Genomic DNA, 23047 nt, shown 5'->3' with positions numbered 1-23047 from the left:
TATTATATAAGATTATAAACCAAATATGTTTTGTATAGGTTGATAGAGACCCAAGGGAAGCAGTTTTTCCGTGACTCTAAAGCATAACACAGAGACACACTTGGAAAGATCTTATGTCATATTGGTAGAGTAAATTATTTTAGTAAAAACAATCTGAGAGGTTCAGTTTGCAGAATCAGAATCGTCAGGGAGGACTTTGATTTGGTTTATTCAAGGAAATAGTGTCCAAACAAAATTTTTCATCATATTTTCCATATGAGCCCAAAGTTTAGGCAAAAGATGCAGACAAAAAGAAACGCAGACATTTTTGCTTAAGGATCAGTCTGATTTTAATTAATATCCGCAGATTGTTATGGCATAATACAAAGCAAAAATAATAATACAGACTTAACAGCAATCTATGTCTTCTAGCATAAACCACCTAATTACAAACACTTTAGAAAAATGACAGTTCACACATTTTTACAGGTAGGTTTGGGTTAAGAGGGCTCACTGCAAAGGAGAAAAATGGAGATAGATTATGTTACATTGTCATGGTGACTTTCTAAAATTCACTTCACCAGTAGCATGCTGTATTTTTGACTGCCAGTAAGTATGGAAATACAAAAGAGAAAACATGTGCTTTTGTTTTTATAGCAATTTTGCCTGTACATTTTAGCTGCTGTCAGGCCAATCCGAGCTTATTGCCAACAGCATGTCATTAACTCTTTCTATTTTTCATCCCTAGATATATAAAAGAGAGGATGTGTTGCTTTTAAAACCTTTCACACTTAGGTTTTCTCGTACATGTGTGTACACACCTGTAAGCAAATAATCTTTGGAAAAGATGGAAAAACTGCAAAGAGATATGCTCTAAATGTCCACTCACACTTACACAATACTATGCAGAAGAAGTCGTATTAATTATCCAACTTGAATAGACAGCAGCATCTCTCAGTTTTATCTCCTGTGTCTTCCTTGTGAATCAAAATCAAAATTACTGAACAGTCTCAAATTTGGATGATTCCTAAATATGCCAGAACAAAGGAGTTTAACTGTGTAAACCTGATGGTCGCTGCGTAATGCCGTGGAAGTGCCTGTGTTTCGGAAGGCTGAGCTGAGGACTCTGTTACCAGCTTTAAATGATGGGAAAGTATTTCCTGATCTGTCCTTAGCTGTACAAGAAGGAATCTGATTTGTAAAGTTTGTAGGCTGATGCTGGGAGGATGCGGAAATTTGGCCATTAATTAATTTGGCCATTGTGAGTAAGAATACCGTGTTTTTTGTGAATGCGATATATAAAATCAGTTTTTCTGCAGCTAAAATGTTGCAATACATGGATTCACCATCAGAACTAAGTAAATGTCATGAAAGGTAGAATCCAAGAGCATAAAAACGTTGTTGATAATGCCTGCTGTTTGATATAATGCAGTGCATTTATAAGTCAAAATATTTATCCTTCGGAGATGTTTTTATGAAGCAGAAGAAAAGCCTGGTCTGCGTTTGGAACATTGACCATTACAGCAATGTTGCTTAAAGGATGTAATTTATTTTATTTTTTAAACATAGATATATATATATATACTGGCAAAAGTCCTAATGTAAATGCACTTTTACTGGCAAAAAGTTTTTTGTTTTTTTGCTGGTATATCACATTTCCTTTGAGGATCTCTTTTATAAACCGTGTCTACAGTGGAAACGTGGAGCTCGGTTGATAAACCCTTGCACAGATCAACTTTGATATCAGGTTTCTTTAAGGAAGAGGCAAAGGAATTTGCAAAATGTGTTCAGCCACCTAAGATTTAAGGTAAATCTTGTCACCGGGGTTAAACCACTGGGGTTGGCAGCTCCACACCAACTACATTATATCATCTGTCCCCAGTCCCTGGACCTTTCAGCTTCTGTCCTCGGGAGCTACTGCCCATCTCTTGCCTCCACTAAGAAGCGGATCTAAATTTGTAATGCTCTTCTAAAGATGAACGTATGTGGCATATTTTGTGTTGTGTTTATTATAGCGTATAGATCTGATCTGATCTGAAACCCGTGCGACTCCATCAAGCTTAGATACGTTGCTGTGTGTTCGCTAAAAGGATGCTGCTAACTTGATCATTGTGTCTCCGTCCAAAAAATTTGCAGCTACTTTGGTTTCAAGTAACATCTAAAAAATCACTGACCGGAAGAAGTTAATGATACATTTTTTGTTGCTATAAAAATGCACTTTTTACATTTAACTCATTTACCTATTATGAGTTGCAGGGGTTTTTAAGTTGAAAAGATATATAAACATTCATCTGGGAACAGAAAAGTTATACACATACAATTTTGCTAAAAATTAAAATACAGTGCATACTACTTAACTCTGTCGGAAAGTGCACTTTTTGAAAAATTGTCTCGAAGAAGTTGCAAATTGACTTCTGTATTTAAATGCATTACCTTCGTCACGTCTTGAAATGAAATTGGTGATATGTCCATTTTAACAGCTGAGCCCTTAACCTTTCCCTGGAGGGATTCCTTGGAAAAAAAAAATGAGTAGTTTCACTACTTTGCTCATTTTGTAGTTTTTCCAAAAATGTGGACACAGCATTTCTTTCTTAAAAATCAAAGCAGATGAAAAAAAACCCTCACATTCTTCTGATATGGTCACTAGTCAGAATCAAAAAGTAATCTAAATGTAATCTGGATTTCTTATCTTCCATGTGCACGCGCTCCATAACAGCAGCATTTTCCGGATCGGTATGTTGTGAACGTTTTTCACTGAAGTGTTTAGCTACTACAGATGCAAAAAAGGTTTCTAGGGTTGTACTCTTAAACATCTAGTAAGTGTTCTACCAAATTTGTTCGCTATGTGATTTTAAAATTCCCTTTCAGTGTCCAAAATTATACAGCGTGTTGCGTTGTTTTGTGAAAAGCATAGCAGATGACTTTTATCTAAATGCGTAAAACCAGTCTCAAAAGAAAATCTAGGTTTAAGTGCTACCAATGGGAGACAGTGAATTCACATACTCTGCATTAGGAGGAGGTTTGTGACTATTTTTGAGTCTGAGCTGATATTCATTTAATTGGGGGAAGTTTTTTCCTCTTGATTTCGGTGGGTTTGTTTAGTCCCTCTGACAGAGCGTGCACGGGACGGGCCCCGCTGCTTTGCAGATCAGGTTAATGCATTAAGGCTGGAAAACTTCCAACCGCTGCTTCTGCCTCGAACAGATGCCCGCTGCCTGTTTGGAAATTTTAGTACAAAATGCCTTTTCTGAGGGTCTTAGCATAAAACCTAAACTCCAAATAGTTGAAGTGCTTTTTTTTTTTTTTTTTGCTTGTAGCCTTGAATTCACATTGCCAGTAACTGGCTCAGAATGAAATTTCTAGGAAGCCGCGTGGATTGATGCTTGCTTGGTGCTTACTATTAACATGCCGGTGAGTCAGAATATGAAGCTTTTACCATCTTCAGCTGCTAGGGTTAACGCTACGGATGCCGTTCTCTCTTTTCATGCAAAGGTCTGTTCAGTAAATACGTCCATGACTGAAGAGTCATGTTTCCCACTGAGATCTTTCTACCCAGGAGATGGGAAAAACATACATCAAATGGGAAGAAAAGGTAGCAGATTTGGTGCTCCTTTGTAGCATCCAGGAAAATAAAGATCTCATCTGTTACAGCATTTTTCATTGAAGGGGAGGGAAAAAAAAGCTTTGGGATATATTCTCTGAATACACAAAGTTGAGGAGAAGCTTTGCTTTGCCTGAATGATCCTCTGGGGGTTTTCACAGCCAAGTGGGGTTCCTCTCAAATAGCCACAAATTGGGGTTGCCAGGTTTAGCCTATTCCTTAACTGGGGAAATCTGCAGGTAGTTCTTCATCTGCAGACCTCCGCAAGGGGTTTTTCCTGGGGCACGTGAGACAGTTTATGTAGGCCGGCTCTGGTGAAATCAGGAGTTTGCCAAAGACCTTGCCGGATTTTCGGCTTCTCAAAATGCCTTCTCTCCTTTGCTCACAGAATCCTCATGAGTCCAAAAAACCAAGTTGCAGAGTCCCAGTATTGCATCTGCATCTCTTGGAGAACTGAGAAGCTGAACCCAGATACAATGTCCCACCTCCATATCTGCAGCATTCTGCACCTGGGCTTCTCCCAGGCATACATGTTTTTTAGATGAGACCCTCATTACCCAGGGAGGGAAAGTGGGAAATTCCAAACATTTAGCAGCTTGTCTCTGCAATAGGAGGTATTAATAGTGAACGATTGTCCAGTGTCATGAAATCAATAGAAAGATGAGGTGTGAAAAGCTTTCCTCTCCATAAGGCTCCTTCTTAAAACCAGACCTTTCTGGTGCGTGTGCGCGTTGGTGTGAGAAGATGCTCCTAAGGAGGTTCTGCGGAGGCTGCCATGCTATATGGGACCTCTTTCAAAAGTATCAGAGTGCCTTACAAACCGGGACAGCACAAGTTAAAAAACCATGGCTTTTACTCATAGGAAAGGTTCACTATGAGTTAACTTCTAAGCTGGACTGGCAATGGATTAACTGGGGAAGCCAAGGCTGGGAGAGGTGCGTAGACTGATGGGTACTTGCTATTTATGGGGACAAACCTACACCGAATCTAAAAAGGGCAAAAATGCACTCTTTTCCTTTCCTGTGTTAGTCATTCCCCGTGGCGATGGCTGTTGTAACGTCTATGCGGAGGAAACCGGTGTGCAATTCAAAGCAAAATGTCTCCATGCTGGCCAGCAGCAAGTTAGGGGAAGGGTTTATAATTTAAACAAAAAATATATCTCTTTCTGGGCTGGTGACTAATGGACTACAGGATGCTCTTAAATTGCTAAGAGGAAATACGGTATCTATTTGCGCTACTTACAGCTCTCCACAGACCATTATTGAAACACGCTGGAACCTGTCCTGAAAAGTGCTGTTCTTGGCTTTCTTTTTTTCTTTTCTTTCTTTCTTTCTTTTTTTTTTTTTTTTAAGTAGAGTGTTTTCAAAAAGTTTAAAGGACTTTGCATCTCTGGGACGAGGGAGGCAGCTTACAGAACCCGGCGTGAGATGGCGACAAGGTCTTACACCGAAAGGTCATTTACATGGGTGACTGCCAGGCTGCGTCGTTCTCCGACTCCAGTCATTCCGCTGCACTTCGCTTCATGACATGCTGAGAAGAAGCAGAAAGGCAAAGTTATTTTTAGGAAGCCAATTGTAATATGTACTTCGTTCTTCCCCTAATACCCAAAAATATGAATGCGTTTGGGTGTCATCCTCTACAGCAGTGCCTCAAGGCCAGTACAGAAAGTCATTCATAGCTCTAATGGGTATTTATCTTCTCTAAGGACTTCTCCTGAGCATGTAGACCATGAACAAGTTACTGTAGGGTGATTGAAGCCAGCTCTGCAGTAAATTCCCATGTGAAAGGGCTGGTGCCTCTCTGTGCTAGGTGAATGGCACTGGGCTAGAGAGCTTTTGGGTCTAACCTGGTCTTGCCCTTCTGGTTCATATTGGGTTACGCATGCAATGAAATCATAGCAGAAGGAGTGCAAACGAAAAAAATGAGGTACTAGTCAAACCTGGTTTCCTGATCCTCCGGCAGGGGCACAGGCCTGCTTGGGAGAGAACCATCAAAACAATAAATGAATCTTCACCACAAACTACTCATCCTCTCTTACGGCCCTGAGGTCCCGTGTGTTTCTTTGCAACACACCGGATCGTGCAGACGGACCCCAGCAACTCTGATCAAAGCTCCTGCTGCTCTGGGAAGAGAATAGCAGAAATAACCACTGTTCCCCCTCAGGATCTAGTTAGACAGAATAAAAAAAGAGCGGCTGTATCAAGCTGAAACAGAGCCAAATCCAGGCCAAATAAATCTGGCATGGGATTTTGACACTGTCTTCCAAACCTCCCTAGAATTTTCCTTCACATCTCGTGTTACAGCCTCGTATCTCGCCTCTACGCACACTCAAGATGTGCCCGACAGCAGTATTTGGCCCTCTGCATTGCACCAACGTGCAGGTGCTGCTGCTGAATGTCAGGAGAGCCTTCCCTAGGAGCTATGGCTCCCTGATCCTGCTCCGTATCCAGACGGGTTCCCCTGCTCTGCCGCGATGGGAAGCAGTGTCAGGAGCCCGTTCACCCAGATGAAGATAGATAGCTAAGCTGCAAAACAGAAGTAGGACTCGGTGTGAGCAGGAAGGTGGTGGCACAGTGAGATCTTGGGGAGAGCAGTGACTTTATCAATTCCCAAACACTTTAGAAACGTCCTGTGGGTCCAAACCCCTCCTGAGAGTGCAGGGCCTGACCCTCCGGTGGGATCGTCCTCACCGCAAGAGACTGTTCAGGCTATTCTGGAAGTGAAGGATAAATATCAAAGAATAGTTACCTTTCCTTCTCAGCCATGTCTTGTTTCTCTTCTGCCCTGTAAAAGCAAATTGCATTTGAAATCAGTCATCTAGGGGTGTGAACGAGTAGAGTATCTAAGGTAGAGCATCCGCCGCCCCTGGTTTCCCCACTGCCTGGAGGTCTTTCTACGGAGACGGCTGGAGCCAGGCACACAGGTTTGACACAGAAATGACTGCATTAGGTTCTCATCCGGGTAATACGCAGGCAGCCTAAATAATCCTAACGCTTTCAAGATGCCTCTGTCAGCTCCCGAGGGAGGGAGCTGACTAATTTGGGTTGGGTGACTCGCTTTTCCGCAGCTAACACTGGACTGAATTGAATCCTCCCAAAGTGGCGTTTCCCATTCAGTTCACCAGTGCGAGGTGGCATTATTATAGCACATATATAGTGCTAACCCAGCTGGGTCTTCCTCTGTCTATGATTTTAGTGGAGCCGACCATTATCGCTGTTAATGGCTGATACTTCTAACCTAAATCACCAGCAATGGAACGGCTCTACAAAATGAAACAAAGCAAACCGGGAACTAACGGGCCTCTTTACACCACTTCAGCAGAACAAAGTGGCTTTTAATCTGCACGCTGCCTCTCACTCCGAGGTCGCTTTGCATTATCGCATGGGGAAAATGCAACATCTTCATGCACGGAGTGATTTCTGCTTAACTTGGACAGCACATATGGACTGTGCTGAGAGGAACAGCTCTATGGAGAAATAACCTTTTAATGAAGCTTCCCCCCAATGCCAGATCACCAGGGGAGTTGTCACTAGCCAGTGGTAATAGGATAAAAGGGTCTTTCTCTAGCTGGAAGTTTGGGCTTGGAGCTATCCCAGGGATGCATCCCTAGCAGGGGGCAAAGGTGTGTTATGTGCTCAATTTAGTTTACTTGGATTTATGAACGTGAAGGGATTAACTAGAGAAGACCAGGGAGTTTTTCCAATATTGGCCACACAACACTGGGCCAGGGGAAGGACTGTGAGAGCTGAGGAAGCCTGTGGCTCCTACTATGCATCTTTTGCCTATTTTGAGAAAATAAGTACGAGTTAAATGTTGGTTGTGTGGGATATCAGCACAGGAGGAACATGGGATTCGCTGGTTATAACATCCAAAAAACCACACGAGACAGCAAAAGGGCAACAACATCATCAGAAAACGAATGCACCCTCCATCCCCCCCAGAAGTTAATTTTACCTTTCTTTTCTGGCCTTGATTCTCTCTTCTTCGTATCTGCAACAAACAGGAAACATTCTTTAAGAGCTGCCAGGCGAGACTGTTCACCTATAGTAAAACGTAGGGTTTGCTCTGAAGGTGGCAGAGACGGCGGATAAGCAGAGTGTGCAGGCTCCCACCTGGCACAATATACAGATAAGATAAGGTTTGCCCCGAGCTCTGTGTTTTGAGTACCTGAGTCTTCACTCAACACACTCTCCTGCCCTATAGGATTTTTGCTCTGGGCCTCTCGAGAGCTGTCTGTGCCCCAGGGTCCCTGCGACACTTACTGTAAGACGCAGTCTGGGATCTGCACATGCTCCATCGGGATGAGTTGCTCCAATTCCTCCAAGCTGTGAACGTACTGGATCTTACTGATAAACTTCACGCTGGTAGAGAAAGAGAAAGAGCAGGTGGTTGAGGGTTTATTTTGTTTTTCTTCCCCTAGGAAGTCCGTGAGAGCTTTCCCCGATGTGGAAAGATGTGTCTAACCAGGACGCGATGTTGCTGTCAGCAGAGACCAAAGCTGAGGGTAGTGGGACAGAGTCTGAACAGAGCAGGCAAAACTTCACTTTAGTTGACTGGCAGTTTTCTGCACCCTCTGCGGTTCATACGTAGCCATTTCCTCCCAGTGCTAATATGCCGATGACTAAAAAATGTGGTGGGATGTCACATCACTGTATACCACCTTGCTTCAACCCTGCTTCTCACTGTGGGTAGTGCATCCTACTGAAAGGCCTGAGGACTACCCAGAGAATCTGGTCTCTTGTCGTCTTTGCACTTCACCTGATGGGACAAAGTTTGATCAGGATCCAGATCAGCAAAGTACCTCCTGCTAAAACCATCTCTGGAGTTGTCCTCATAATTATCAGGCAGACATGGGACAAACAATAAATGGTCTCACCTTGGTCACTACGAGTTAAAGGTTAGCTTAAGACCTGATTCATGGAGTTAAATTTCCATTGTAAACCCAACTGAGTTTGGGAGCATGTCATATTTACCTGATGAAGGGCCTGGATATAGCCAGCACTGTCCGGATGAACCATGATGGATGCACGATTATCAACGCTTTGAGGTTCTTGCGCAGTCTGTGGAAAAGCCATGTGACAGAAAGTCAGACTCAGAGCACCTTCTCCTGAACTCACCTGTGCTCTACTATGGCCCTGACCATCCTCCCCTGGGGCCTCCACCCAACACCTCTGCCCATGGACCAGGAGCCCCATTTAAGCTCAGGCCTGGGGCTTTATAGGAATGCTGGTCTCCAGCTTAGCCACAGCTATGTACATATCTGGCCATGGCCCCTGTTGATCTGGACCTTGACTTGCAGCCGGACTTCCCAGTTTGACCTTGGATGTGTCTCATCACTGTGGACTTGCTTGTCAATCCCTGGGCTGTGTTTGACCCTGGTTACCCTTGCTGTACGTCACTGTGACTTGCAGGTTGATTTCCTGGCTTGACCTCAGACCTGCTTCATCAGCACAAGGTTGCCTGATGATCTGGGCTCCTGGTTGAATTTGGCTACCACATCTGGGTCTGCCCTGCTTGCCTTGTTTGGGTACTGTATTAGTCTGGTCTCTGTGAAGGAGCTCATGAGGGAATGAAGGAGGAGGAGGAGGAGGAGGAGCAGGAGATGGTGATGTCAGCCTGAAGTGGAGGAAGTCAGGAAACTGTGATGCAGGAAGAAATTACAGAGTACAGGGAGATGAGGAAGGAGGGGTTGTGGGGGAAGGCTGTGAGGAAGCAGTGGAGGAGATGTGGAAAGAGAACGGGGGAACATGGAGAGGCAACTCTGGTGGGATCTCACCTTCTGTCTATCATCTGATAGCATTTCTTCAGCCAGCCAAGGCCTGGCATTCTCCTCCGGGGTGTTGCTCCATTCAGGTACACAATCATGTAGTCCTCAGCCACCAGCAGCTCCAAGCTACTGATCACATATCTGTTGGGTGGTCAGAAGCAACAGCAACATGAAACTCAGAAAAGGTCCCTTGCAGTTTCTCAGGTACTTATATGTCATCTCAAAAAAGATTCTAGCTTGTTTCTTTATAGATCTCGGATCATGCTTCAGATTCTCTTGACACCTCTGCAGGATGCCTAGAGGGATTTCTCGGGGGTTGCCTACGGTTATTAGCACAGTGCATATACACTGATGGACATCCCTGTGCCATTCTGCCTAGCAGTAGTATCTACAAATGGTTCAGTATTGTGTGCATATATTCTAGCCTGGTCATGAGTCCATCACTGGCATAATCAACAATAATGTTTGAATGCTTTGACTTATTGGACTCAGATGCAAATGTTGTGGACAATGGTTCAGCCAGTGATGTTCTGTCCAGTCTGCAGCTGAATGCTAGATGCATTTGGCCTGGATTCAACTGTTTTCCAGCTGAGACTCCCTATGCAATGAATATATGGAAACTGGTTCCCCAGTTCCCTCTGGGAAACTGGTTCCCCCTGGCTCTGCTTCCCCAGAGCCCAGGTTATCTTCCTTGCCCTCCTCTCCCTCACTGGATTTGACTAGTGACTTACAAGAAGAGATTCTCCATGATGTAGTGGTAATCAGCCAGGTTACTATCTGGGAGGTAGCAGGCAGCAAAGACAATGATGGCATTGAGACCTTCTCCATAGTAGCCTAGGAAAGAAAGATACGGACAGCATCGGTGACTCTCTCCAGGGGCAGATGCAAGAGCTGCAAGGAGAAATATCAGCAAAGATGTATTGCCAAATTTGGGCCTGTGCCTCTGTTCCAGCCTTAAGTATTTGTCCCTGTACAGACCTATTTCATGCAGAATTATGGGAAGATGAAGATGCAGTCGTCATACTGCTTGATGCCTTGTAGGTTGCCTCAGACCCACTGGGGCTAGGATCCAGCAAATTGTCATTGGAGCTGGATTCAGGAGGCAGTGATATTAGTTAGCTAGTGCCAACAGTCCACTCAGGCTGGGGAAACACAAGAACCTTTTGGCTAACTTGCTGCCAAGCTTCACTTTGGTCTTGGATGGGAATGCAGAAACACCTGCCTCTCATCCTGGTTTTGGCTGTAACATGCATGTGGGGCTCAGGGAAGAAATAACTGAATGTCAAAGAACAGAGCTAAGAGCTGTGCCCTGGGTCACTGCTTGGCTTTGCTCAAATCTCAGAAAGACTTGCTTACTTTGGGCATGCTGGTTTTGGATGTCCATCCAGAGGCAGCTGGGCACTGAGCTACAGAGCAATTAAGCACTTGGGCATGGGCCGTGTTCCCTGCACTCAGGGGAGAAGGTCAGGGTATATTCATACCCCTACCCAGGGCCACAGCCACCTGTATCACTGCTTTTATTTATTGAAACGTTGCTACAGCGTCCATAGGTCTTTTAAGCATGAGCAGGTTGCTTTTGAGCTCGTCTGCCACTTGGTGGCACAAAAGGAATAGCTGTTTTCCCCTAAGGACAGCCCAAACAATCAGGCATTGCGTCCCCTCCAGCTTGACAAAGATATATTGAAAAAAACACCACCGGGCCAGGATTTGGCCTCCCTTTCCCTTACCACCATGCGTCACCACTCTCATGTAAGGTTTAATCATCTGCAGGTCGATGCGGTGTTCCTGCTCTCCGATGATGACTGTTCTCCAGAGCCGTCCGTTGGTAGCGCTCCCATCTTCTGCCCCGCCGTCCCCAAACAGGTCCGCGCTGTCCCCAGGCATGTTCTTGGCTGTGGCTACAGGAGTGTCGTCTGGAGAAGGGAACGAGAAAGGGCGGGTGGATGACTCCATGGGACCGGAGAGAGCCATCTCGTGCTTACGCGGCTGGCTCTTAATGCAGTGTGTCAAGCGTGGATCAGTTGGGATAAAACACTTCTGCTATTAATATAATGTCAGAAGAGGCTCTGTGAGAGCCTCTGTGTGCAACAGGAGATGGCAACAGCCACAGGCTGTGGATGAACTGTGTCACCTCCAGCTTTGATCTGTGCAAGTTTGTGGTTCTTACTTGCTCCGCTGTCAATTTGCAATAGAAAGAATCTTAACGTCTCACATTGCTTGTAATACCTGCACTCACAAAAGGCCCATCGGTGCCTTTGCCAACCGTGTGCAGTCAGTCCCCTCTGGGGCTTTCACAGCGGCGGTACCCAGAAATTTGGGAGAGGAAGCAAGGACCACAGTACGCAATCAAACTCTGAGCAATGGTCTTTTACCTTCCCATTCCAGTTCGTTCCCGTTCCCTAGGAATTCAAGGGAATCTGTCTCGTCAGGGGTTTCGATATCGTCGACGTTAATGTCCAGGTCATCTGGCGTGTCCAAGAAGTCATCGGAGAGAATGGAGCCTTCGCTCTGGTCCAGGGAAATGTTGATTTCAGGTGCAACGAGTGTCTTCCGCTTACGATGCGCCCCATTAAAGTTTAAAGTATTTGGAGGAGCTGGAGATAAAGAGAAAAGAGCTGATGTGTTGTCCTTGTGCTGTGTCCTTAGTGCGAGACGTGGGGCTTTCATTAAGCTTATTTCAGGCTATGGTCCTGGAAGCTAAGGCTGGGGTCATAGCTGGGAGGTGCTAAACACAGAGAGGTAGGGTTGGGTAAGGGAGCCCAATGGTCGTGAGATTCCCTATTTCCTCCCACTGCTTCTTGTGAAAGAGTAGCAAATTCGAGTCTCTGCTGGTTTTCTCTGGGATTTTTGCTGAGACTTGGAGGGACCCGGCTTTCACCTGGACTGCGCCCTCCCATTCCTTTTGTCTCCTTTTCCTCTGAACTCCCGATAAGCCCGGCTGCTACTTACAGGATGTGTTTTCATCTTCTGTAGGGCTGCCCAGTGATTCCATTCCCGTTTCTTCTGGGAGAGGTCTGTGGACAAGCCAAGACGCAGAGGTGAAAACAGGAGAAATAATACATAATAACAGGTGAGGCCATAGTCACCTGAAAACAGCCCAACTCTGGAGAAGGTCTCTTTGTGGTAGAGATGCTGGAGAGAACTGGGGACATCAGAGCAGATGTACAACCCCCTGTTTGCTCTGCCCTTTCCCTTTTGCCTATGAGCAATGACCTGGTGGAGAACCTCGGGTGATTTGCCTGAGAGCAACCAAGCAGCGGTGCTGTCCTGCTAGAGCACTTTGCAATCTCAGGTAACTTCCAAGCTATCCCTGTGCGTAACCCCTCCATCCCCTGCCAAATCGTATCCCGTGCTGCCAAAATTCAGCCAGGGACACGAAGAAATATTGTCACCCGAAGAACCTTGTTAACACCCTGGTTCTATCCACGTTATCCCCATTTTTGTCTTCATGAGGAGGTTGAAAGGCAGTGCCAAGCTGTAGAGCCCCTAATCGAGGCTCCAGGGGACACTTTCTGTGACTGATGCTCTCGTGTCCGTGACTGTTCCCTGCCCGATGCAGGCAATGCAAAGGGCTGCCCAGACTCCCCGAATTTGGCTGTTCCTAGGCACTAGGGAGGGATGCTTTGACTCACAGCAGCAGCTGAGCTGACTGCGAGCAGTGTGGGTGGAAAGCAAGTGGGGAACAGCCTTTGATGCACTTACACCTCTTCTTGAGAGCACCCTTCACCCTCTGCCCTTGGATGGCTGTGCAGCAGCGGTGGATGTTTAGCACAACAGCACTTTGCACTATCCACCAATTTTTTTTTAAAGTGCATCCTGCCTTCTGTCACAGGTCCTGGCTACAGGGGAGCAAATCTTCCAAAGCACCTTCTACAGCCACCTCTCCTGGGAGGTAGCTGCCTCCTTGGTCTGTGGGGACTTTGCTTTATGGCAGGCAGTGTTGAAGGCAAGGTTTAAACCTCGGGTGGGATCCTGGAATTGCCTCCTCATCCTCATCTTGGCCCCCTACTTGGCAAAAGCTGCTGGTGATACCCAAAGCGATACAGATTTGGAGAGTGGCTCACTATGAGCTAGGGCCCAACCACCACACTCAGACCCACAGCTGAGAGCTGATGGCTGATCCGCTGCTCTCTTCCTTGAGCTCCTTCAGCTCCCTTGAGCTCCATATGAGAGGCTAAGACTTGCAGCTTCTCATATTTGGCTGCTGCTTGGCATAAACGAGGTTAGAAATACCGACTGAATTAAAAGTTTGGCTTTCCAGCACAGGTGCTCATGCCAGGTCATGCTACATGGCCATCGCCCTTCAGAAGTTGTGGGAGATGATCCAGACCTGTATTGGGGGAAGCAAAGTCAGCATTTGGCCTCGGTGCTGTGGTGAATGACCTAGTCTGGTGGTGCTGAGCAGCACGCTGCCCACCCTCAGCTGGGTGCCTTGTCCCCTTGCTCCGAGCTGGGACTTGCGCCCGGCCCCTGGCGTTAGCATGGGGTCAGGTAGCGTGACCAAATCCACCAAGCCCATTATGCGTTCGTGATGTCAAGCGCCTGCTTATTTGGGACCTTCCAAGCCATGTCTTTCACCCGCCCCTTTTGGTAGATGGAAGTGGGAGCTTGACCTTGCTCTCTTCTCACCGGAGGAAGAGGCCGGGCCTCCAGGTATCAAAGAAAACAGGGTGCTGGGACAGCCCTGGGGTGAAACACGGAGGAAAAACCATCACTTTGAAGGTGAGTGCTCTGGACATTGGGATGGGCCTATGCCAGGGGCTGGTTTGCAGCAACCTGGGGCTGGACACGGGTCCTCGCTGGCCGAGGATGCCCGGCAGGGAGCTAGCTGGGACCAGCACCTCCGCGTGGGCAGGAGGCTGCGGCTCGGCTCTGCCCTGGCTCCTCTTGGTGCTGCTGCGACACCAGAGCCACCAGCCCAATTAAACTGCATAAATACTTAGATGGAGGGATAATCCTCTCCGAGCTGGCTGCTGCATATTTATGAGAGACCTGATCAAAGGCGCTCGGTCCTTTCTTGCTTGCGTGGCTGCCAGGAAGCGACGATATTCCCGGGCAGCAGTCGGAAAGATCCCAGGGCCCTCTGCCCCCCTCCAGCTTTCCCTCCTCCTTTTTGCTTTCATCTCAAATGTGGCCTGGCTGGTTATTTATCCCACCGTGAGCTGGTGCCTAGCACGACTTGGTGATAACAGGATCAAAACAGGAGAAAAGGTCTGACTGTACCCAAATCTGGGCCGCATTAATGCTTCTGGGGGGCAGTACTTGAAAAATATTTTTTCAATGCCAGCTAAATGCAGCTGGCCCTCAGTGTTTGCCCAGTGGTTGTTTGGGCTCTATTTTAGTTGCATCATTCCTGCTTTAATCCCTCCGGAGGGGAAGGGATGGCAGACCCCAGCGGGCTGGGGAGCTCCTTTCTAAGGCTCTGCCCTTGTCTCTGCCACTGCCTTCCTGGCCAGCCGCGGTCACATCACTTCACCTCTCCCCGTGCTTCCTTTCCCTGGTTTAGTCAGGGCAACGATGCCGCGTCACGCGGTGCCGTGGGCTCTGCAGAGGGAAATGCCCCTTCGGTGGCTCAGCCGTTGCTGGATTAAGTTTGGTCCTTGCCTGGCAAAGGCGAGATGGAGCCTGCTCCCGCTCAAACGTGAGCATGGGCTTGTGCATGGCTCGCTGGGCCACGACTCAGGTGCTAGACCTGCTTTAGCCCCAGGTTTTTTTAAGCAACCTTGGGCAAATCGCTACTCTCCATGCCTTACTTTCCCCTCTGCTCAGCTGCAAGCTCGGCAGCTCTGGGGGCATGTATGGGTGGCGGAGGTCCCTCCGCCCTGCTCCCGGAGCAAAGCAAAGTCCATCCTCGAAAGCCAAAGGCTTGGCTGAGCCCATGCCCGGGATTAGAGGAAGAATGACAAGTGCAGTGGGATGAGCAGAGTGCCAGGACGGCGCACAGAGGCGCTCAGATTCGCGCCGCAGCTGGGGCCGGGGCGGACGGAGCTGAGCTCACGAGCCCCCGCCGCGGGGGACAGGAGCCCCTTTCTGCACGGCCGGGCTGGCAGCGGCTGGGGCTCGCCCGCACACTGAGCCACTGTCCTGCCAACACAGGCTCCCTGTGGGCTGCTGGGGGGGACCTGCCGCAGCTGCGACGGCTGAGCCGGCCCTGAAAAGCCCCCGGGCCCCTTCGCGCGCGAGCTGGCCCTGCCAGCTGCTTGGCGCTGGGCTGCGTGGGCGAGCAGGGCTGGCGCGGGACGTGTGAGGCGCCGCGCGAACGGGGACAAGTGTGGGTACGTCCTTCGGGTGGCTGCAGGGAGTCCGGTGCACGCAAAGCTATGAGCTCAGGGGAGCTTCATCTGCTTTCGATGCAGCTCATGAATTGCCTGGGAAGGCTAAAGCTGCCAGCTTGTCACCTGCTCCCACCCATGTGTTTCTTAAAGGTTGCAACCGTTGCTTCGAGGGAAGGAGAGGAGAAGCAGCAGGGTCACCGGCATGGGTAGAGCAGCTTATGTCTGCCCTGTCCTGGAAAGCATGAGCGTCTTTAGGGCCGAGAAGCTGCGGGGAAAAGGGAAGAGCAGCACTTTGGCCATTCGTTCACCCAAGTGTGTGGCCAGGTCCCGCTGCGCAGCGTGTCAGCACCGGTGCTCACGCGTCCCAGGAACTTTGCTTCCTGGCCATGCAGCATTGCATCCCTCCATCCCTGTATACCCCTAGCCATCGATCCTGGTCCATCTCCTCTGCCCCATACCCTGTTTTTGGCATGCTTGCAGAGCTGCAGGAGCCACATAACGCTTTCAAGCATGCAGAGCAGCCTCGCTGCAAAAGCCCTGGCCACAGCTGCCCTGTGGGTTGCAGCTCTGATGGAGCCGAGACTCCCGTTGCCTTTGGGCTGCCGGGAGGGGATGGCACGCTCTGCACCCTGCTCATTTCTTACAGGCTTTTCTGCGGGGAACAAACCTGGGAAAGTCCTCATCCTGCCACTCCTCCTTCACGTCCACGTTCTCCATCCGCAGCGTGGCCTCGGTGGTTCCCATCGCGCTCGGCGGGGGCTGGCTGTGCACCGTCTCCCGCGAGGAAGGGCTCGGGCTGCAAAGCAGAAGGCAGTGAGCAGGTCGGCAATGAGCATCGCTACGAAGGAGCGTTAATCTGAACCGTTTGGAGCAGGTATGCGGCTCTCACACCCTGCGGAGAAGCAGGAGGTAGCTGCTCCAGTTTTGCCAAGAAATTCCTGACCGCTGCTCCCTGCTCTGTCCCTGTGCTCGTCCCCGCACCTGGAGCAAGAGCCTCAGCCCAGAAATTGGACGTCCCTCTCTTGCACCCCAGAAGATTGCACATCTCTGCCTTGCTCCCGGGGGAACTGATGCTGAAGCCGAACACCCGGAGCAGCCCGGAGGGAGGCAAAGCATGTGCTGCTCCCAGCCTGGCCCTGCTGCTCCGGTGCAGTCAGGAGCGATCCGGATGCCGTGGGCCTTGCTCTCGTTAACAGCCAGCAGCGCGTGGGGCCGTCAGGGCCGTACATGCATTCGCTCTTGCTAGGTTTCTGCACCTCCCAGGCAGCAAAACCCAGGCCTGTGCATCCCTCTCCTGGGGCTGCGGCTGCGTTCGGTGCACGCCCACATCCCCCAGCGAGGTCCGGGTGGGGGCTCGGCACTGGTCCGTGCGGGCCGGCGCCTGTCGGAGAGAGCAGATCCGCTGCTGGCAGCCGGATCTTGCAGCTGGGCTCAACAGCACCTGAGCCCGGAGGGGACGAGGCCAGGCCTCAGCTTATTTACAGCGTATTCGAGCTAAGGGAGCCAGCTGGTGCGTCGGGCACATATATTAACCAGTCCACTGCAGGAAGGCTTTGGATGCTCTTCCTGAGCTCAGTCCTTGCTCTGTAAACCTACCTAGGCACTGGCTGGATAGTAACCTTTTTTTTAATTTTATTTTTATTTTATTCTATTTTTTTTTAAGGCTAAGGGCCCTGGGTTGAATTCCCAGGCGGATGGGGCCCCTCTGCCCGTCTGTCCCCGGGGGTCGGGGAGATGCTCATCTGGCCCAAGGCTTGACCCGCTGCTCGGCGGCTCAGCTTTTCCGCTTCCCCGGGGAGGTGTACGCTTAAAAAGGGTGTCGCTGGAGGTGAATCCGCTCGTGCGCATCTGCTTTGGAGGAAGGGAGCTCCGGAGAGGCCTGAGTATAAATCAGGTATTCGTCTTTATGGCGGGCACTGGCGGCGACGGAGGATCGGCGCACGGAGCTGCCTGCGATGGCTAAGGCCCCCCTCCCTGCGCCTTTCCGCCCAGCGCGCACGTTAGATATTCTGCCCTGCATCCAAAAGGGTCACGCGTGTCCCCATCCTCGGTTTCCCTACGTGCAGGCCGGGGCGATAACCTGGCGGGCAGGGACCCCCCCTCCCCGCGGCTGTCATCTGCTCTCCGCCAGCCCCGCTGGCATCATGGAGGGAGGAAGGGCGAAAGGAAGATGCGCAAAGCGCTGCCGGTCCCTCGGGCTCAGCCCGGCGGCGGGGATGACGCGGTACTCACCGAGGCTGGCGCCTAGCGGGGAACAAAGCCGGCCTTGCCCGGAGCCCGGCTGCGCATTCCCGCTGCCGGAGCCGGGCCGCTCAGGGGCTCCGGCGCCCCGACCCGCACCAGCACCCGCGCGGCTGCCTCAGCCGAGCTGCGCGGGGCCGCATCGAGGTCGGCCTCCCCGGCCGGCGACGTCCCTTTGCAATTCGGGTCTCATCCAGGGAGGGACCGGAGGGCAGTTATTTGTCTTCTCCCGCGGCTGCCGCTTCCTCCCTGCCGAGGTATTTTATGATTTTCGGCGTGCAGCTGGCTTAAGCCCCGGCTCTCCTAAGGCAGCTAATTGCACCGCTTTTGTGCGCGCGGAGGATGGCGGTGGCGGCGGGGAGGGGGGTGTTGCGGGAGGAGGGGTGGGGAGAGGCGCTGCGAGCACCCCCCTTTCGCCGTCGCCGCTCCTCCAATGGGCTGCGAGGTACCAAACAGATCCGGATGCTCTTCCTCAGGATGAGCGATGCTCCGGCGCTGAGCGCGGCCAGCTCCGGGCTGGTCCCAGGGACGGATGCTGGTCGTCCAGGGGGATCCGGGCCAGGAGGGGACACGGGAGCTGGGGAGGGACGGATGGGAGCGGGAGGGCTTTTAATGCAGAGCATCATTCGCTGAAAGCAAAAGGTGGCCTCAGCGTGTGGTAGGATGCAGGGGAGTTTTTCTAGATCCAGTTTAACGGCCTGCCTAGCCCTGCTGGTCTGTGCCTAAACCCCACGCACTGCATGTTGCCTTGGCCAATCTGAGCAGCAGGGGAGAGGGGTCAGACCTCCCTTCCAGCTGACCATTTTTAGGCATCTGCAATAAACCCTGCCTGTGTTTCTATTGCTTTGGGCTAGTCCTCAGGTGATTTCTGTGCTGGACCTTTGGGTCTGTTATCTGCAAAACGCACGTATGTGCACACGCATAGGCACCACCACAGGCGCTGGTACCTTTGATGGGGGGAGCACCCCCGTCCGTACTGCAGCCACGCTGCCGACTGGGCCCCGTTGCGCCCGGCGCTGGGCAAATGCAGATCCAGCTGTCAGTCCTCGCTGATGCCAGGGGATCTGTTCTTGGTTACGTGCCTCCAGGATGCTCAGAACGGCTTCAGAGCCTGAGACCTCTGCTAGCTCCTTCACTGGTGTAAATCCAGGACAGCGACTGAAGCTGCGGCGATTCTCATCTGCTCCAGACTTGGGTCCACATCTCTGCCTTGGGGTTCCTGGATGTCAGCAAACAGCCTTTCTTCCAGCTCAGGCCAAAGATCTGATCCAGCTGCAGGCAGAAATAAGTTTTAGCGGCAGAGTTAGGCTGATGTGTGCTGTCAAATATCCTCCTCGTGTTCGCATAGTGCAAACAACGTGCTTGGCGCTGTGCAAAGATGAAGGTAGCTCCATCTTTAGCAGTGACCCCTCAGCCAAGGAAGCGCAATGGCCTGTCATTTGAGTCTTAGCAGGGATGGGAAGAGAAGCAATATCTTTAGTTATATCAATAGATAGAACGAGGTTGCAGACTGGTGCCTGCTGCCCTGGACATCTCCTGTCACCATCTGCTAATTATGTGTTTGGTTTTTGGGGCTATTCAGTGGGGAGAGCAGCTCTGGTGATCTGGAGATCAGGGCAGGGTGGGGAGGTGGAGGAATGGGGTGTGGTGGAAGCGAGCGTCTACCTAATGCATCTCTGCTTTTTATGTTATAGCAAGGAGGGGAGTCTCGTGCTGGTCCTGGATCCCCAGCACCCATGGTGTGGTGCTGGGACCTCTGCTGTGCCGGTCCTCTCCACCGACACAGCTGGTTAGCCTGATCCAGTTGGTTAGCTCCATGCAGACACCGTTGTCCTCTTAGGACTGCTGGCTCCTGTGAGACAAGATGCTGAGGACAGCAGTTTCTAAGTGAGTGCCACCATCCATGTCAGCCGAGCGCCAGCAGCTCCCAGCCACGCATGTGGTCGACCTGGGCACTGCTCTGCCAGAGATGCTGGCACGTTTCCACCCCACCTGGCAGATCCTGGATCAGATTTCTGAGGTAGGTATCACTTGTGGTACGTGGCTTACTCTTTGGGCATCCCCGTGGTCCAGGATACACAATATTTAGGGATGCTCTGGGATGCGTTATCCTTCTTTAAAGCATAAGAAGCAGGCAGAAGACCTATGGGCAAAGAAGGAGATGTCAGGAAGGCTTTAACATTTGACGACTCAGTAGTGACTTACCAAAGCCAACAGAATAATCTCCAGCTAAGGTAACTATTTGCCTTTTTCCTTCTTTTTTATGAGGAACCATCTTCTCCCTGTTTTCTAAGGCAGATGCAGCCTGATGTGCAGCATGCGAATGCCATCTACTGGCTGTGGTCCCCTGGCATGAAGCAAGCGTGTTTCTCCCCAGAAACTCTGTCTGGGCCCTGAGATATGGCTTGTATCATACTGAGCTGAGACACATACCTGGCTTCAGGCTGCGTTAGCCCATTCCTGATTGCCAGCACAAATCGCTTTGTGAGTACTCCATCTTCTGATATGTTGGGACTCACCTCTGTTTGTGTGTGTGTGTGTGTGTGTGTGTGCGTGCATGCGTGCGTGCACACACATGCTTGGCCATGCTGCACCATCATGGCTCTTCCTCCACGAGCAGGCAGCACGTTTCCAGCTGCGCCATGGCCAGGCCACCCTGTGACCTCTCCTCTTTTCCCCAATTTTGGTGCTGAACACGTCTGATCAGTGCTTTGAGGGATGCCTGAGCACATCTGGGAAGGCTGCTTCCAGGGGGAAACCACGAAGCAGAAGAAGCTGGTGCAGAAGAGCTGCTGGGGGGCAACCTCGGGGTGCGAGGAGCCAGGCTGTGAGTCCCATATGGAGCCAGGGAGGGCACGGAGGGAAGAGGAGGACTGCGTGCCACTTCTGGACATCCCCTGCAACTGCCACGTGTGCGTCTTCCTTTCATTCCCCTGAATCTGATGCTCGTTTTTGGCGGCAGGAGCTTGTGCAGACGGGGTCTTCCCATGATCTTGCAGATCTCCAGCAATCCAGGGGCTGTGGATGACTATCTTCCATGCACGAACCTGTGATCTAAATATTGGCTTGTTCAGAAGTGCTGATGTTCTTGTTGTTACAGCCAGTCCAGCTGGTTTTCATACACTGATGGAGATCAAACACTGAGAAACCTTTGGTTTTCCGTGAAGATATTGGAGTTGGCCACGGGAGGGCGATGAATCCAGCCCAGCCTGGGGGAAGGTCTGTCGCTGCTGGCTGAAATGGGAGATGCACAAAACCAGCTCTAGAGGTCACTTCGCACCAGGAGATCGCTGGGACCGAGGCTGGAAAGTGTCCCAGTGACCTTCTCCAAGGGGGAGGCAGAGATAGTACATTCGGCCCCTGGGTGAGACTGATGGCTTTCAGAAGTTGGACTGAGATACTTTTGAGAATAAAGGTAAAGGCAGCTACCAAAAAAAGCTCTGCTGCTGGCCAAAGGCACGGCTGTGCTGGGAGGGCAGGGAGAAGCTCATTCTGTTCTTGGGCAACCTGGGAAAGTGGGACTTTACTGGTGGCTAGACTCAAAGCTGCCCTGAATGTGGGGCTGAACAGGCTCACCGTGGTGCACATGCGGTGGGACTGCTGGTGTGTGCACATCCTCACCTGCCTTTGCTCTGCACACGTCTCAGCTTTCTAGGAGTTTTGCTGAAACTTAAGCTCTTTATGTGTCTTTTTGTAATGTTGAGAGCATCAAGAATTGGTTCTGGCAGAGCACCCCGACAACAGGGTGCTGTTTGGACCTGGGGATGGGAAGGGCTGAGACTTCCATACTCAAACATCTCCTCTTTCTCCAACCACACCTCTGCTCCCCCACGCCACCAGTTGTCCTTATGGCAAAGATGACCACAGGCAGTCTCCAAGAACCTAAATATGAAACATGCATGGAAGACTGTTCTTTAAGAGGGCTGGAAGGAAGAGAAAACAATTTCAGGTATTTCCCAAATTTTCCAAGTGAGTCACCTGTGCTTTTTTATTAAACCTGCTCCATGGAGAGGACTCAGCTGCTGCCACCTGGTTCATGGTGGTGCCTGCCTTGACGGGGAGCCGGTACAAGTCCAGCTGAGCCATGATGGCTGCAGTGACAAGCCAGGCAAGACCACACGGTTTGTGTGTCCTCCTGTCTGTCCTCCCGAGTGCCTTTTGTCCTGGGCGGCCAGTCCCAGCGCAAGCTGACAGCAGAGTCAAACTCATGGGGATATGAAGTTCTTACGTGGTGGCCAGGAAAGGAACAGGGTGCCCCTAACGGGTGAAATGCTCCAGCGTGAGCACAGCCCTTATTAGACTCCCAAGAATCCACGTGAGAACAGGCTATTTTGAATATCCAGCTACAGGAAAAGAGTTTTTACCTTACAAGACACCGGAGAATCCAACCCACAGACACAAGGTCAGTAGAAGCCTGGCTTGCTCAGATGAGCTGCTCGCAGAATGACTGGTTTTAAATGCCTGCTGGCTTCTTTTATTTATTATTATTATTATTTTTAACATATCTACCTTCTGTTTTTTCCCTTCCAGGTCAGACAGAAGTTACAGGTTTTCTCCTCATTTACAAGGGTAAGAAACATGTGTTTCATTTTAAACACCTCATCACAAAATCCCCAGGGCTTGAGAAGCCCACAGAGCTCTGGGTGGCTTGCAGAAACTCCATGGGGCTGATGATACCGCATGGGGCCACATATCCCAGCGAACCTCCAGGGAGGAGACGGCAGGGCCTGGATACCTTGCACGGGGGCACGCAGAACGGTTGAGGTTGGCAGGGACCACTGGAGATCTTGGCTGGAGCGGGCTGCTCGGGACCGTGTCCGCTCAGGTTCTGAATACCTCCAAGGATGGAGACTCCACCATCTCTCCAGACACCCTGTTTCAGTGTTTGACCACACTCACAGTTAAAAAATAATAATAATAAATTTATGCTTAAGCGGAATTTCCTGTATTTCAATTTTTGCCCATTGCCTCTTGTCCTTTTACTGGGCACCACCATGAAGAACCTGGTTCCCATCACTTCCAGCTAGCCTGGCTGAAATTGTTAAGATGAAACATTTGTTTGTAGGGAGAATAAAAAAGTTATTTTGGTTCCTTTAAAATTATTTACAACTTTGATTCAAGTTTGAACTGGAGAGGAAAAAAAAATACTATTTTCAGGATGAAAGACTGCAGGCTTTGGTTAAG

The 23047-nt window shown here is 50.2% G+C and overlaps 1 protein-coding gene across 3 annotated transcripts; it reads right to left on the bottom strand.

The window, feature by feature from the left end:
- Positions 1 to 609: 609 nt before the first annotated feature.
- ATCAY (ATCAY kinesin light chain interacting caytaxin) lies at positions 610 to 18396 on the bottom strand. 3 transcript variants are annotated; one of them, XM_026110872.2, is made up of 13 exons: positions 17855 to 18396; positions 16290 to 16418; positions 12297 to 12361; positions 11720 to 11941; positions 11075 to 11260; positions 10079 to 10181; positions 9357 to 9488; positions 8554 to 8640; positions 7843 to 7941; positions 7535 to 7570; positions 6329 to 6364; positions 5520 to 5555; positions 610 to 5110 (listed from the first exon to the last, which is right to left on the bottom strand). In XM_026110872.2, the coding sequence occupies exons 2-13, from the start codon at positions 16364 to 16366 to the stop codon at positions 5101 to 5103; spliced, it is 1089 nt and encodes a 362-aa protein (XP_025966657.1). In that variant the 5' UTR covers positions 16367 to 16418; positions 17855 to 18396; the 3' UTR covers positions 610 to 5100. The 3 variants fall into 3 exon arrangements, with proteins under 3 accessions (XP_025966657.1, XP_025966658.1, XP_064353347.1); XM_026110873.2 differs by having other exon boundaries at positions 5520 to 5552; XM_064497277.1 differs by lacking the exon at positions 5520 to 5555.
- Between the last annotated feature and the right edge of the window lie 4651 nt (positions 18397 to 23047).

The sequence above is a fragment of the Dromaius novaehollandiae genome, chromosome 25, assembly GCF_036370855.1.
Source record: "Dromaius novaehollandiae isolate bDroNov1 chromosome 25, bDroNov1.hap1, whole genome shotgun sequence".
Lineage (NCBI taxonomy): Eukaryota > Metazoa > Chordata > Aves > Casuariiformes > Dromaiidae > Dromaius > Dromaius novaehollandiae.
Note: the sequence above shows the minus strand (reverse complement) of the source record. Positions and strands in the feature narration are given on the sequence as shown.